Source organism: Macaca thibetana, chromosome 1 (genome assembly GCF_024542745.1).
Source record: "Macaca thibetana thibetana isolate TM-01 chromosome 1, ASM2454274v1, whole genome shotgun sequence".
NCBI classification, from domain to species: Eukaryota; Metazoa; Chordata; class Mammalia; order Primates; family Cercopithecidae; genus Macaca; species Macaca thibetana.
Window position 1 is genome coordinate 119,633,661 of NC_065578.1, and position 16,289 is coordinate 119,649,949.

At 43.6% G+C, this 16,289-nt stretch overlaps 1 protein-coding gene and 1 long non-coding RNA gene across 33 annotated transcripts in view; both read left to right on the plus strand.

The window, feature by feature from the left end:
* The window catches only part of LOC126931165 (myomegalin), a 382,023-nt gene that overhangs the window by 207,083 nt on the left and 158,651 nt on the right, over positions 1-16,289 (plus strand). For 9 of the 32 annotated variants that reach the window (XM_050749269.1, XM_050749160.1, XM_050749247.1 and 6 more), the window contains 7 exons: positions 2,980-3,219; positions 5,262-5,378; positions 5,943-6,169; positions 8,149-8,292; positions 9,370-9,508; positions 9,811-9,857; positions 11,525-12,597. The exons of 1 other annotated variant lie outside the window; for it this stretch is intronic. In XM_050749269.1, coding sequence (XP_050605226.1) covers positions 2,980-3,219; positions 5,262-5,378; positions 5,943-6,169; positions 8,149-8,292; positions 9,370-9,508; positions 9,811-9,857; positions 11,525-11,566 — 956 coding nt within the window. In that variant the 3' untranslated portion in view covers positions 11,567-12,597. 22 more of the 32 variants (XM_050749186.1, XM_050749121.1, XM_050749130.1 and 19 more) reach the window with 9 other exon arrangements.
* LOC126932864 (uncharacterized) lies at positions 4-2,543 on the plus strand. Its single transcript, XR_007718352.1, has 2 exons — positions 4-467; positions 1,358-2,543. It is a non-coding gene; the product is annotated as an uncharacterized LOC126932864 (long non-coding RNA).

The window sequence follows — 16,289 nt, forward strand, 5'->3', positions numbered from 1 at the left end:
TGTGTTCTTCTCCCCTCACCCCATGAGCTTTTTGCCCTCGCATAGCATGCTAGTGAGGTCTTTCCTTTGGGAGTTGTGGAGATCATGGGAAGTGACAGAGTTCTATCTCAGAAACCCCCACCCGAGCCTGGGACTTCCAGTAGGAACTCTCATACACAAAGCTCAAGGGGACAGGTTGGGGCATGAGCAAGATCCAGCCTGATATTCCTAATTACTGTAAGAAAATCTAGACATTCCTATCAATGTCTAGATTATAACATTTTTAAAGCAAAAGAACTGTCCTAATGATATCATCATTTGAAAAGGCCTTTAATATTGTCGGTAATACATACTGACAACCCATTCAGCCCAATGCAGCAGGCAGTCTGCTCCCACCGTGACCCTTTCCCTAGTGACATCTGGCTCTCAGTTTATTTCATTTAATTTTCATAAGTCCTGATTTAGTTTCCTGATTTTCTAAAGAGAAGGTGAACTGGAATGTGAAGAAATACAGCAGCTTACCAGGCTGGGTGAATAGCTTAAGTACAAAGTCGTGGTGAGTGTTGAGTCAGTGGGGACCAGCCTGCCCACAGGAAAAAATTAAGAGACACGAAAACAAAAAAACCTTATAGAAATACCACTAATAGGACCTAAATTTCACTCCTGGACTTAAATAATAAGGACATTTATTGAAGACTTTGCTGCCTGCTGAAATAATAATCTAATATTTGAGAATTTTGATATATTTCTTCATTCTTTTTTAAATGGAGAAGGGTACTTAAAACATAATAAGTCACAGCAGGCTGAACAGAGGACTGACATCAATGTCATGAAATTTAGCAAAGATAAAAAGCAAAATCCTGAGCTCGATGAAAAATATCAGTGATAGAAATATAGGATGAGGGTAGAAATATAGGACAGGCAGCAGTTCATGGACTTGAGGGTTTGGGGTTTGGTAGAAACATGTTCACACAACTAAGGCGTAGGCCAAAGTTTGCTAGAAATGCCAGCTCAAACTGACATTACAGTAGTGTAAGTGTGATGTTCACCTGTGGAGGCCATGTCTAAAATATTGTTAGATTAAGAGGCACCATCTTTGAAAAGGGCATTGACACACTAAGGAACATAATGAAGACAGGGGGCACAATGGTGTGGACCAGAAATCTCCAACTGGTCAAAGAAACTAAAGAAATTTAGGCTTGCAAAAGATCTTCAGGACATGAGAACTGGCTTCGGGTATTTGAAGAACTGTCGGGTGAAAAAAACTCATGTATATTTTATGTCCCTTCAGAGGGCTAGACAAAGGGTGAAGGGCAGTGGAATTTAGATTCGAATTATCATAAATCCTGATTTAGTTTCCTGATTTTCTAAAGAGAAGGTGAACTGGAACTTGAAGAAATACAGGGGGCTCACCAGGCTGGGAGAATAGCTTAAGTACAAAGTCATGGTGAGTGTTGGGTCAGTGGGGACCAGCCTGCCCACAGGAGAAGCTTTGGGTTGGGGGCGTGAGAAGTCAGGATGGAGGAGCAGAGTCCCCAAATCTTGAAAGCTCACAGGTCAGGGTGAAAGTTGACATTCTGTATAGTAGATAATTAAACTAAGTCTGTTCTTTTTCAAAGAAGATAAGCATATAATGAAAACAGAACTTTAAGATGCTAAGCCTCAGGGGATGTCCTGGAGTTGGGAGACATTAGAATCTGGGAAACCTATTGGATGGGTCTAGCGCTATTCTGGCACATTAAGAGATGACAGTCTAATATAAGGTGCTACTGGGAAGATGAAAGGGTATAGATAGATTTAAAAACATCTCTTTAAAAAATAAGCAAAATTTAGTGAGAAGTTGGATTGAGGAAGAGAGAGAGGAACATCATAAAACTTTGGGCAAAATTCAAGAGTAGATTATTTACCAAAGTCTCTAAAACTACTTCATCCTGAGCTACCTTTCCTTTCATGCTTTTCTCCCTGCTTTTTAGGACTCGTTTCAAAGCTGCAACCACTGAAGCTCCATAATCTCTTCTCTGTAATTTCAAAATTCAGTAAGATCTCCAAATTAAAAATTTTCAAATACTCATTTAGTGACAAAATCTAGATGAACTGACAAGAGGATATTCCTGAGTATTTATCTACTTAGAATATTCACATAGCTGATTACAGAAATAGTTATGTGTTTGATTAAGGATTGTGGCTCACATGCAACTGGGTACATGTTATATATGATATATGCACCCTGTTACCTTGCTAAAAACTAAAACAAATTTTACCTTTCAAAATATATTTGGCATTAAGGTTTTCAGATAAGGGATTGTGGCCTTGTAGAATATTTCTTAGATCTCTTCATCCCCATTACAAAGAAATAGACGTGTAGTGAATGGAGGTAAATATACATATATATATTTTTATATATGTGTGTGTATATATATGGGTATATATGTGTGTACATATATGTACATGCATATATGTGTATATATACACCTATATAGTATGTATATACATACACAACATATATACACACTATAAGTAGGCATATATATGTACACATACATACACACACACACACACACATATATATATAGAGAGAGAGAGAGAGAGAGAAATTGAAAAACTCAGTTATAATCCCTGGTCTAAGGTCCCCAACTCACATTCTCACACGCTACCAAAAGACCTCCTTCTCGTCTTTCATTTTTGAGAGTGAAGACTGTCAAATCTCTTTCTCCCTCATCTGCTACCCTTCTCTAGCTCAATTATCCTCATCTGTCAGTCAAATGCTGTTTAGGTGCATGTGTCTAACTTAAACCACAGGGAAGTTTCAAACTGGATGTGTGCCAGCTCAGTGCCATCCCCAGGCCATACACAGAAATGGTGACATCCCTATCATAGATGGGTTGCATGAGACTCAGATGATAGTGGGATCCTTGGCAGAAAAGAATGTCACAGAGGAGGGTTCTGACAAGTGCTTGGAAATACTTGGGTCAATGTTACCAGACTCCTCTTCTCTCTTAGCTTACAGCCTGGATGCCTGTCACCAAATCCCTTTGAGCAGTGACCTGAGCCACCTGGTGGCAGAGGTACGAGCTCTGAGAGGGCAGCTGGAGCAGAGCATTCAGGGGAACAATTGTCTGCGACTGCAGCTGCAACAGCAGCTGGATAGCGGTGCTGGCAAAGGCAGCCTCAGCCCCTCCTCCGTTAACCAGAACTTCCCAGCCAGCGTTGACCCTGGAAACAAGCAGCTGCTCCTCCAAGGTAGGAAGGAAAAGGGACTTAGAAAGCCCTCGGCCAGTGGGGAGATCACCAGGATGTCTGTGGCAGAAGGTGCAATCTGCCTGGTCCATGCTCCTTGGGGTCAGGTTGAAATCAGAGATGTTCAAGTCTAGCAGCCTGAGTGAAGCATGGGATTTAGATCAGACCAGGCTCCAGATTCTGAGTTTACCGCTTTACAGGTTGTTTGATTTGGACAGGGTGTTTAAAGTCTCAGACGTTTAAGCCTTAGTTTCCTCATGTTTAAGATGAGGATAATAATAATATATACCTTATATGATTTTGAGCATTAAATGAAATCATTTACAAGTGATTGGCAACTAAGAATTACTCAGTAATTAGCAGCTGTGTATATGTTCGTATCGTTTTCTTGGATTTGCTTAGTGCTTTAGTATTAGCCAACCGTTTTCACATATAGAATTTCACCTGAAGTAAAGCAGGTTTTGCTCTCTCTGTATTTCACATAAGAAAACTTAGGTCTTGAGATATTAACAGACAAGCAAGTGTTTAGAGAAGTTATAGACAAAGCCAGGATCAGAACCAGGTGTTGTGATTTTCAGTCTGTGTTCCTTCCAGCTCATGGTGCCCTGTCTCCATATTGCCGACCTTCCCAGATTCTCTAGTCCCCCTTTCCATCACAGGTGGGGAACTCAGTGTGTGGCAAAATGTTCCTGCCCCTAAGGAAACAGGGCTCTGGGGAAGTCCTGGGTGGTGGGTGATTTATTTCGGGTAGCCATCATTCGCTTTCTCTACCCCACCTCTTGCCTGCCTTTTCAGATAGGTGTGTTTGACCAGGTCCCCCTTCTCTTCTCAACATCCCCCATCAATCTCACTTCTCCCAGTTTTCATTGAAATGTCAGTGGTGTCCCCCTAGTCTCTTAAATCATTCAATTTCTACTTCCTCTGTCCTTTTTTCCTTTTAATACACCATTTAGCACACCATCTCCACTCACCTCCATGGCCACACCTTCAATTTCATTCAAATCAGGAGCCACTTCTGTTCAGTTTCTCTAAAGCTGAGCTTTCAAACTCTCCTGCCAGCTATTTCTGGGTCATGTGAATCTTTATGTTTCTCTGGTTCTTGTAGATGCTCCTTTATCTGACAGTAACCTTATTTGTCAAATAAAGGTGACAATAACATGATTATGCTGTTTTGGCAATTCAATTAAAAAAACACATGTAGGCTGCCAAGCAAACCGCCTGGCCGCCAGGAACTTCTCAGCTAACGTTAGGTGGACGCCTTGCCCTCCTCTGGGCTGCCCTGATGGTTGTGGTGTTCAGTTATGTCTCCAACTCTTCCTTCTAACCAGGCCTTCCCCTCTCACTGGCTTCCCACACAGCAGCCAAGACTCAGCCCCACTGGCGCCATCCCTGCCCCGCTTTCTCCAGCACCCCCGAGGCCTGAGCTGGAAAACAGGCACTGGGCCACACTTGCCTGAGCAGGACCTTTTCTACCTTCTTTGTGATATTATCCAATTCCTCCACCATAGGGTTACCTTTTTAGTCTCCAGCAAGACAACGTTAACCCACCAAGCCTTCTGTCTCCGTTCTTCTCATACAAGTCAACTTTTTCAGTATTATTAGCTCATCAGAATGATGACTAGAATGTTGAGTTTAGTCCCCCATGAATCCATTCATTCCTTGGTTCCTTGATTCTACATTTTAATATGTACGATGTATATTTATACATATTACATTTAGTTACAGGGCATCGTATTAGATACCACACACAAATTATACTCAACACTCGGTTTATAAAAATACACCTAATAATTTTTCAAACTAGAGGTTTCTTTCTCATGGAACACCCCTCAGTCAAAGGAATATCTTTTTGTTCTGAAGAATGGAAACATTCTGAACTCAGTGACTCACTGGCTTTTGCTTTTGCTTGCTTGTGGGGTATGGATAATTCTGTAAGAGGAGAGTCCTGCCACCTTAGACCTCAGTGGGGACGGTTAGGTGTGCATGTGCTTCATGTGCTGTGTGTTCCAGGGCTCCTGAAAACTGTGGTTGCCTTTACCCCCTAGATTCAGCTGTGTCCCCTCCAGTCCGGGATGTTGCGATGAATTCCCCAGCTCTGGTCCTCCCCAGCTCTGCTTCCTCTACTCCTGGCTCAGAAACGGCCATAATCCACAGAAAAAATGGTAAATATGGCAACTAAAGGGCCCAGGGACTGATGATGGAAAGTGATTAATGCAAATAATCTTTTGTTGTCTCTAAACATATTATCTGTATTTACAGAGTTTTCTCTGCATGCCCCGAGGCCTTTAGCCCTACTCACTGCACCTTCTGTGGCTGCCTTTCTTGCCATTGTTCATCCTCCTGTAGTTTTCCTACTGCTGTTTATGCTTCATTGCACCATAATCTCTCCATTCTTGAAAATGTTCTCTGTATCCAGCTTGATTTCCTTGTCTGTGTCTTCTCTACCCAGAAACTTATTATTTATTATGATTTGTCCTATTTCATTGGCCAATAAGAAAAAATTGTCCCCTGGCAAATTTATCATTAAGAGATGATGTAAGAAAAATTATAAAAATATAGAAGCCAGAAGATCTCTATGGTCTTTGCCCCACCCTTGTACATTCCAAGGCTTCCTTTCTTGTTCCCAGCCTCTTCCTTTTCTTGTCTCCTACCTCTTCTGAGTTGGAGCAAACCTAGGATATCATTATGAATAACAGAGGATTCTGTTGTGTTATTTTCTTTTCCAGGCTTGGGTTTGGATACTTCTCCAGTAATGAAGACCCCTCCCAAGTTGGAGGGTGATGCTACTGATGGCTCCTTTGCCAATAAGCATGGCCGCCATGTCATTGGCCACATTGATGACTACAGTGCCCTGAGACAGCAGATTGTGGAGGGCAAGCTGCTGGCCAAAAAGATAGTGTCTCTTGTGAGGTCAGCGTGCAGCTTCCCTGGCCTTGAAGCCCAAGGCACAGAGGTAATCACACCTGTAGCTTTAGATGCACTGTTTCCTTGTGCCCTTTCTTCCTTTGATGGTAACTCCTTCTCCCACCATTTTTGTTTTTGTTTTTGTTTTTCGTGCTTTGCATCTCTCAACAGCTGAGGCTTCCTCTTCCATGTATAGCAGCCAGACCCTGTCTTCTCTGTCTCCTATTTTCACTGTCAGTTCTGCTCTTTTCTAGATGTAGCTGACTGGATATTTCCCCTCAGCCCCACAGAAACACGTGGCATTGCCTAGCAGCCTTTGGGAGCTTTTTTTTTTTCCTCTTTTCTTGTTTTTATTATTATACCTTAAGTTCTAGGGTACATATGCACAATGTGCAGGTTTGTTACATATGTATACATGTGCCATGTTGGTGTGCTGCACCCATTAACTCGTCATTTACATTAGGTATATCTCCTAATGCTATCCCTCTCCTCTGCCCCCTCCCCACAATAGGACCTGGTGTGTGATGTTCCCCTTCCTGTGTCCAAGTGATCTCATTGTCAAGTTCCCACCTATGAGTGAGAACATGCAGTGTTTGGTTTTCTGTTCTTGCGATAGTTTGCTGAGAATGATGGTTTCCAGCTGCATCCATGTCTCTACAAAGGACACGAACTCATCCTTTTTTATGGCTGCATAGTGTTCCATGGTGTATATGTGCCACATTTTCTTAATCCAGTCTGTCACTGATGGACATTTGGGTTGATTCCAAGTCTTTGCTATTGTGAATAGTGCCGCAATAAACATACATGTGCATGTGTGTTTATAGCAGCATGATTTATAATCCTTTGGGTATATCCCCAGTAATGGGATGGCTGGGTCAAATGGTATTTCTAGTTCTAGATCCTTGAGGAATCGCCATACTGTTTTCCATAATGGTTGAACTATTTTACAGTCCCACCAACAGTGTAAAAGTGTTCCTATTTCTCCACATCCTCTCCAGCACCTGTTGTTTCCTGACTTTTTAATGATTGCCATTCTAACTGCTGTGAGATGGTATCTCATTGTGGTTTTGATTTGCATTTCTCTGATGGCCAGTGATGATGAGCATTTTTTCACGTGTCTGTTGGCTGCATAAATGTCTTCTTTTGAGAAGTGTCTGTTCATATCCTTTGCCCACTTTTTGATGGGGTTGTTTTTTTCTTGTAAATTTGAGTTCTTTGTAGGTTCTGGATATTAGCCCTTTGTCAGATGAGTAGATTGCAAAGATTTTCTCCCATTCTGTAGTTTGCCTGTTCACTCTGATGGTGGTTTCCTTTGCTGTGCAAAAGTTCTTAAGTTTAATTAGATCCCATTTGTCAATTTTGGCTTTTGTTGCCATTGCTTTATGCAGGCACATGACCATCTGTGGGCAGAGTTGACACAATGGGGTGGACAGAAACTGAAGGATTTGCAGGTGTATGGCCCCCACATGTGGAAGGGGTGAGAAGCCTGGCAGCCATGGCATTTCCTTGTGCAGACTGCATAGAGGGAGGGAAGGCAGTCAGCAAAGCTTCTCAGAGCGCCTTGCCAGTGAGAGAGACCAGGCACCAGTGGCTGTGCTGTCTGAGCTGCTGGAGACCCATGGATGCGTAGGGACAGCCCTGCCTCCACGAACCCCACACTAGAGGGCAAGACACACACACAAGTAGATCAGCACAGTAAGGGGCTACAGGCACAGCATGAGAAGCCATCCTCTGTGCTGTGAGGCCGCCAATGCAAACGTGGTCATTTATCTCAGGCAAGGAAGGTAACAGGTTCATAGAGGACACAGCAAGGGGGGTGAGCTTTGAAAGCCTTGTGGGTTCTGCAGGTGGAGGGAGGCATACCTGGTAAAGGGACCAGCACCTTAGTTCTGAGAGCTGCAAATGGTTGTGCGAGGGCTTCACAGTTCAAGCAGGCCCATGTTCTGTGCCTCACTCACAAAGGAAGCGGGAGCCCATGCAGGGGGAAGAAAGTAATCTCTCCGCTCCTGTGGTGTTACCTTTCCCCAGGTGCTGGGCAGCAAAGGCATTCGTGAGCTTCGGAGCAGCACCACTGCCCTGCACCATGCCCTAGAGGAGTCGGCTTCCCTCCTCACCGTGTTCTGGAGAGCGGCCCTGCCAAGCACCCACATCCCTGTGCTGCCTGGCAAAGTGGTAAGATGCCAGTGTCCTTTCTTGGTTCGAACCCAGTTTTCCTGCCCTCCAATACTGTTCTGTCTCCTCACTGTCACAGCTTTCACAGAAAATCAGGAGCCACATACTGAATTGGGATAGACAGGACCTTAGAGGAGTGTCCCTGGAGGGACATCTCTGACCCATGGTGGCTGCTTTCATTGCAGCTGTAAATACATCCCATTCCCCACCAACTCCCTGGCCCCTGGATAAAAAATCAAAGAAGAAGAGGAAGGGGTGTGGAGAAGGCGGAGACATCATAGCCCTGGCAATCCATAAAGGTTCAGTTTCTTTACCTCTCTGAAGTTTGGCTGAGCTGAAATTCAGTTAAAGCTTCAGCACCCACCTCCCACCCCTCAGGTCCCATGGTCACATGATCACAGAATGCCCCCATGAGACTGAGCCTTTTCAGCCGCTGCCTGGAATTCCAGCATATCACTTCAGCTGGCATCTCTGGACCAGGCCTGGGGAAAGTCAGCCACTCCTCAGGATCTGCTCAGAGCTCAGGCTAACTCTGATTGGCAGACCCTCGAGGAGACAGGTTTCAGGATTCCCTCCCCAGGGATCCCAGCTCCAGATCAATGTCACCAACACCTTTGGGATCCAGCTAGGCTCATTCCAGGGAGACGGTGTTTTGCCATCTCCATATTGGCACAAATATTTACAAACTTGCAAACTTTCCTGAGTCCAGATCTCTCTCCCGAATGTATCATTTCTGAACTTGCCTGTGAAGGGAGTGACAGAACTGATATCAGGACTAAAGCAAGGTCCTCTTCAGAGCTGGGAGTTTTATTCCAGCCTGAAGCGACATTCTCTTAAGCTACAGGTGTGTGGGCCTGTGCTAGTCTACATGGGGAATTCCAGAGTCTCAATATTCCTACCTAATGGCCTCATCCTAAACTGTCCTCAGCTGGAGGTATCTGAGGCTGTGAAGGAGGAAATCCAGTTCAGGAGGGTGGAGAAGATTGTAGAATCCTTCTTGGAATTGGAAAGAGCCACAAAGCACAGGGTGCTTTAGTCCTTCTGCCTGTTCAGTAAGAGTCTGTTCCTCTTATCCAGGGAGAATCAACAGAAAGGGAACTTCTGGAACTGAGAACCAAAGTATCCAAACAGGAGCGGCTCCTTCAGAGCACAGCTGAGCGCCTGAAGACCGCGAACCAGCAGAAGGAGAGCATGGAGCAGTTCATCGTCAGCCAGCGTAGGTTCCCTGAGAGGGAATGGGGAAAGAAACGGGCAGTCTTCCCAATGCCCCACTTGTGCTGCAGAGGAGCAGTGACTGGGGGGCTTGGAGATGTTGGGAGTGGAGACTGATTTGATGTCCCCAAACCTCCTGTGCCACGAGCAATTGTGGATGAAGAGGGAGGGGAGGACAGGGTGGATAGAAGGAGACTCCAAGCCGAATGGCCAGAAAGAAATAAATGCTTTAGAATTCTCAGCTAAGCAAGTAGGGTTAATTTCTGCTGTGGATTTCTACTCTGTGGTGCTCTTTTGTTGTTTCAGTAACCAGAACACACGATGTTTTAAAGAAGGCAAGGACTAACTTAGAGGTAAGAAAACTACGGCACCAATCAGAGGCACCAAGCCTGTCCCCAACCCATCACCATCCATTAGCAGATCTTGTAGGTGACCTTGGCCTGCTTTGGCCTTCCAGGAGAAGATTTGGGTCCGCTTGCAACATCACAGGTCCTCAGTGAGAGTCCTGCTAGTTTCTGTTCCCATCACCCTCCCACCCCGTCAGCTCCTGCCCGTGTATCTTGGTTCACTCTCACATTGTCATCATCTCTCCTTTTAACTCCAACTTTTCTTCTTTGATGCCGAGTCAGGAGACTGGAGAAATGCAGTTCAGCTGACTCTTGAAGTCATTAGACATTCGGGAGTCTGCCTCAGAATGAGCTTTTGATAGAGGGATCTTGAGGCCAGTTATGTGTTCTACTCTTCATGAAAAAGTAAAAGGAATTTGCAACCTAGTAAACTGATTTCACTGCACACTCCTGGGTTAAGAACAGCAATTTGATTTTGCTGTATCTTTAAGCAACATGACAAAAGAGATCTGTTGGGTCTCATTCGTCTAAAAAAGAATTTGTTAGTGAATAACAACTGAACCTTCAGGGGAAAAATATTACAATTGTACCAGACATTATCTATGTTTACTTAAAACACTAAGTGTTAATCATTCCCTAGGAAGTGCTTTGAAGAAAAACTTGAGGTATATGAAATGGTTTAAAAATCAGAAACTAAACCTGGACTTCAAAGCTTTGCCATAAGCAATTGAGCACATTCCTAGAAATGTTTCTAAACTGTAACCTGAGAGAATGTTGATCTCCACAGTGTGAAAATGGCTTGGGCCAGTTTAACTTGCTCTTTTTTTTTTTTTATTTTTTTATTTTTTCACTAATTCCCTTTTGTTTTTCTCTGATAATTCTTCTCTTTCCTGAGCCTCTTTAGAGCAACACTTACAGGATTGCCTCTGTAAAGCCTTATTCCTGTCCCGGAAAAGGTAACCCAAAAGTCTCTAGTATCCACTAAAAGGTAACCCAAAAGTCTCTAGTATCCACTGGCTTTCTCCAGTGTGGAAGCTTTCCCCTCCACCTCCCATAGATCACTGGAAAGGACCCGAGGCCTCGGTTCTAATCCCTGGCTTATCACTAACTGGCCTGTGGCTTCAGCTTGTCCCTTAGTCTCTGTGAGACTGCTGCACCCTCATCTGTCAAAGATGGAACTGGACTTAGTTGAGCTTTGAGGTCCTTGTGGACTTGGCCCCTCCACACCCTCATTATGGCGACTGGACATAAACTTAACAGAGGACATCCCCACAAAATGTCCTCTTCTTCCTACAACAGGCTGTTTCTATATGTGCATGTTTCACGCTAAGCACTTCTTTCTCGGGTGGAGATGGCAAAGGCCTCTTTCTGCTGAGACAAAGTGATTTGGAGAGTCACCTGGCCCCTAAAGAGGCAGTGGTAGGATCCAGCCGCCCAGTGTGCAGTGAATTGGAGCAGGGATCTCAGCACACAGGGAGGTGGGGAGGCTCCCTGTAACCTCGGGCACCGGTTGCTTCTCCAGACTGCAGCGCATGCTCTTAGCTCATCCTTTTAACTGGCTCTCATCGTGCTCATGACTTTGGTCACCCCGTAGCTCTCACTGCAGCTTCAGGTAGCCATCAGTAGGGCCTGGCAACATACACTGATTTGGATTGTTTTATTTTTGTCTGCAGGTGAAATCCCTAAGGGCTCTGTCGTGTACTCCAGTCTTGTGACCCTTGCCTTCCAGGCACCATGCAAGAAGCGCAGCCACCAGAAGTCCTTAAAACAGCAGGAAAGGTGGGCCTGTCCCCCTTTTGTGCAGCTACCTATCTGCTGAGGAGCATCTGGGCCTCGTTCCTCCAAGTCCACCAGAGGGTCCAGAAGAGGGAGTCAGAGGTGTATCCTGGTGGAGCTGGGAGAAAGCCAGAAAGCCTTTCTGAGAGCTATGGAATACCGTTAGCCAAGGTCCACCTGGCCCAGCACTAAGCAGAAGATGCGTAGTTTGCATAGAAGGTTTCGTGGTACTGCTTCTCAACAGCCCCAGCAGCTTGGGAACTAGCAACAGCACATTTCTTGCCTCATCAGCTGTCCTGAGATGGAAAGCTCAGTGGATATAGGACCCTGATTCTGATGAATGGGGCACGTGGTCCCAATGCTGGAGCTCCTCTGGCAGGTTCTAAAAGCACACTACTGAGCAGCGGTGCCCTGCCGGACACTGCTGGCGGGCACTCAGTGAGCACTACTCACAGATCCACACCTGACCCTGTTGGGTCGAGTCAGGCTGGGCTTTGGTCTGCACTGTAGCACCTGTGTTCTTTGAGTTCACATCATGAATGTGGTGACTTCCCAGATATCATCTCAGGCTTAACCTAGCACATCCGATTTCTTTTCTTCTATGATATCCAAATTGGACTGACCTCACTTCAAATATGCTGTCCCATTTTGTCATCCTATCTTACCTCGGGGAAATTGGGAACTGATGGCCAGACCAATTCTGTTGAAATTCTTGCATAGAGCAAACCTGTGCTCATTTTTAAGTGGCATGGGAGAGGCCCCCAGCCTCATAGAGCCTAGTCTGTGTCTTCACAGTGCTGGTAGAATATGTGTGTGTGTATAAATGTATGATATAGATTTATATATGTTGCTATCGCCATATATTGAAGGCCAACATAACCGGTGGACAGGGTGGGTTACAGAAAATGAAAGTCTTTTTGGTGATTATTAAAGCAAAATGTGTATAAAGAAATAAATAGTTTTTCTTTCACTGCTTTGTTTCCCATTTCTGCCCCAATCCCTTGAGAGTATAAAGAACTGGAAAGGGAGAATGGGAAAGACAAACTGTGTTGAAGAAGTGCACAGTCTAACGCCCGAACTCTAACTTTAAAAGATTAAGGTTTTCCTTCTTTGTCATTTTGTAAGAATCCCGTCTGAAAATATGAAAGAATGCTTCTTAAACTTGGTGTGCCTTAGAAGCAGCTGTGGAGATTATACGAGCTACCTGCTGGTCTCCAATCCCAGGAGATTTAGTTGGTGTGAGCCCTAGAATCTGCATTTTTTAATATAAGCACCCCAGGTGATTCCATTACATGTGGGCTGCAGATCACAGTTTAAAAAAAACAGTGTTCTATAACATTGAATCAAAACTAAAACTAAGTTTAAGAACCTTGAATCAAAAAGCATGTCATTCCATAAACATGGATATAAAAATTTTAAAATATTCCCTGGGAAAAGTTCTTAGCTACATGCTTTTGATCCCCAAGATTAAAATAAAGCTATCACTTCACAATTATTTACTAGACACATTTAAAAAATAAATAGGTAGAAGGTGGAGAAAGATGGTAGAATAGAATTCTCCAGAAATGGTCTCCCCGAAGGAACATCAAATTGAACAACTGTCTATGCAAGAAAACACTTTCACAAGAGCTAACCAGGTGAGAGATCACAGCACCTGCTTTTAACATGAAAACAAGGAAAGATGATTGAAGAAGGGAGGAAGGACAGTCTTGCATTGCCTATGCCACCTTTCCCCCAGCTACAGGAAAGCATCTCCAAGAGAGAATCTAATGGGTTGGGGACAAGGGGGAAAGTGTGGGACTTTATATTGAAACTTAGTACCAGTCTTGCCATAGTGACACACAGTACTGGACAGAACCCCACAGCACTTGATTCCAGGCTAGTGCCCACAAAAGAAGCATTTAGACCCACCCTGGGCCACAAGGGAATCAGCTGCCCCAGCAGGAAGAACCCACCAAGGTTCTGGCCGGCTTTATTACCGGAAATTTACTGGGCTTCAAATAAAATTCAGTGGCAGGCAGGCTGTAATGACTGCAGTCCTTGGGCAAGCCCTGATGCTTCATAGATCTGGAAGACCCTGGACTTGAGGTGTGAGCCAGTATGACAACAGAGCTGCAGCAGCTATGGGAATGCCTGTATCACCGCTCCCCACACTCCAGGCAGTACAGCCTGAAGACAGATTCCTTTTGCTTGGGGTAAAGAAAGGGAAGTAAGCTAGGGGCTTTACCTGGGAATGCAGAGAATAATCCACGATCTCCCCCAAGTCTACAGGGCTGGGGACCTAGGAATCTGTAAGAATTGCAATGTACCTGGGCCTAGGGTGCCCTGTAGTACAAACATGGCTGCAGTGATCACTGGCTTAGGGAACTCGTCAGCCCACTTTGAATTCTTGGAAGGTCCTCTGAAGGGCTGGTACAAACAAGACCTGACTGCAAAGGCTGAAATAAATACCTCATCCTTGAATGCCCAGATACTGACAAACATTGACAGTATCAATAACATTGAAGTCAATATGACCTCAACAAATAGAGCAAGTAAGGCACCCAGTGACCAACCCTGGAGAGACGGAGATGTGTAACCTCTCAGGGAATTCAGAATAGCTATTTTGAGAAAGCTCAATGAACTTCAAGAAAACACAGAGAAACAATTCAGAAATATATCAGAAATTTAACAAGATTACTGAAGTAAGAGAAAAAAATCATATCCTGGAGCTGGAAAATGCATTAGCGGGTCTCAGTAGAATTGATCAAGCATAATGAGCATGCAAAAAAGCTATTTGAAAATACAGTCAGAGGAGAAAAAAGAAAAGAAGAATGAGAAGGAACACAGAATGCTTAAGAGATCTAGAAGAGGGCCTCAAAAGAGAAAATCAAAGATTCATTGGCTCAAAGAGGGGGTTGAGGAGGAGCAAAGAGTAGAACGCTTATTCAAAGAAATAATTTTTTTTTTTTTTTTTTTTTTTAGTACTTTTAAGTTCTAGGGTATATGTGTATAACCTGCAATTTTGTTAGACAGGTATACATGTGCCATGTTGTTTTGCTGGACCCCTCAACTCATCATTTACATTAGGTATTTCTCCTAACGCTATCCCTCCCTCAGCCCCCAGCCCCACAACAGGCCCTGGTGTGTAATGTTCCCCTCTCGGTGTCCATGTGTTCTCATTGGTCAACTCTCACTTAAGAGTGAGAACATACGGAGTTTGGTTTTCTGTCCTTGTGATATTTTGCTGAGAATCATGGTTTCTAGCTTTATCCATGTCGCTGCAAAGGACATGAACTCATCCTTTTTTATGACTGCATAGTATTCCTTGGTGTGTATGTGCCACATTTTCTTTATCTAGTCTATTATTGATGGACATTTGGGTTAGTTCCAAGTCTTTGCTATTGTGAATAGTGCCGCAATAAACATAGGTGTGCATGTGTCTTTATAGTAGCATGATTTATAATCCTTTGGGCATATACCCAGTAATGAGATTGCTGGGTCAAATGATATTTCTAGTTCTGGATCCTTGAGGAATTGCCACACTGTCTTCCACAATGGTTGAACTCATTTATTCTCCCATCAACGGCATAAAAGTGTTCCTATTTCTCCACATCATCTCCAGCATCTGTTGTTTGCTGACTTTTTAATGATCATCATTCTAACTGGCGTGAGTGGTATCTCATTGTGGTTTTGATTTGCATTTCTCTGATGACCAGTGATGATGAGCATGTTTTCATATGTCTGTTAGCTGCATAAATGTCTTCTTTTGAGAAGTGTCTGTTCATATCCTTTGCCCACTTTTTGATGGGGTTGTTTTTTCTTGTAAATTTGTTGAAGTTCTTTATGATTCTGGATATTAGCCCTTTGTCAGATGGACAGATTGCAAAAATTTTCTCCCATTCTGTAGTTTGCCTGTTCACTCTGATGATAGTTTCTTTTGCTGTGCAGAAGCTCTTTAGTTTAATTAGATCCCATTTGTGTATTTTGGCTTTTGTTGCCATTGCTTTTGGTGTTTTAATCATGAAGTCTTTTCCCATGCCTATGTCCTGAATGGTATTGCCTAGGTTTTTTTCTAGGGTTTTTATGGTGTTATGTCTTATATTTAAGTCTTTAATCCATCTTGAGTTAATTTTTGTGTAAGATGTAAGGAATGGATCCAGTTTCAGCTTTCTACATATAGTGAGCCAATTTTCCCAGGACCATTTATTAAATAGGGAATGCTTTCCCTATTGGTTGTTTTTGTCAGGTTTGTCAAAGATCAGATGGTTGTAGATGTGTGGTGTTATTTCTGAGGCCTCTGTTCTGTTCATTGGTCTATATCTGTGTTTTGGTATGAGTACCATGCTGTTTTGGTTACTGTAGCCTTCTAGTATAGTTTGAAGTCAGGTAGCATGATGCCTCCAGCTTTTTTTCTTTTGTTTAGGATTGTCTTGGTTATGCGGGATCTTTTTTGGTTCCATATGAAGTTTAAAGTAGTTTTTTCCAATTATGTGAAGAAAGTCAGTGGTAGCTTGATGGGGATACCATTGAATCTATAAATTACCTTGGGTAGTATGGCCATTTTCACAATATTGATTCTTCTTATCCATGAGCATGGAATGTTCTTCCATTTGTTTGTGTCCTCTTTTATTTTATTGAGCAGTGGTTTGTAGTTCTCCTTGAAGAGGTCCTTCACATCCT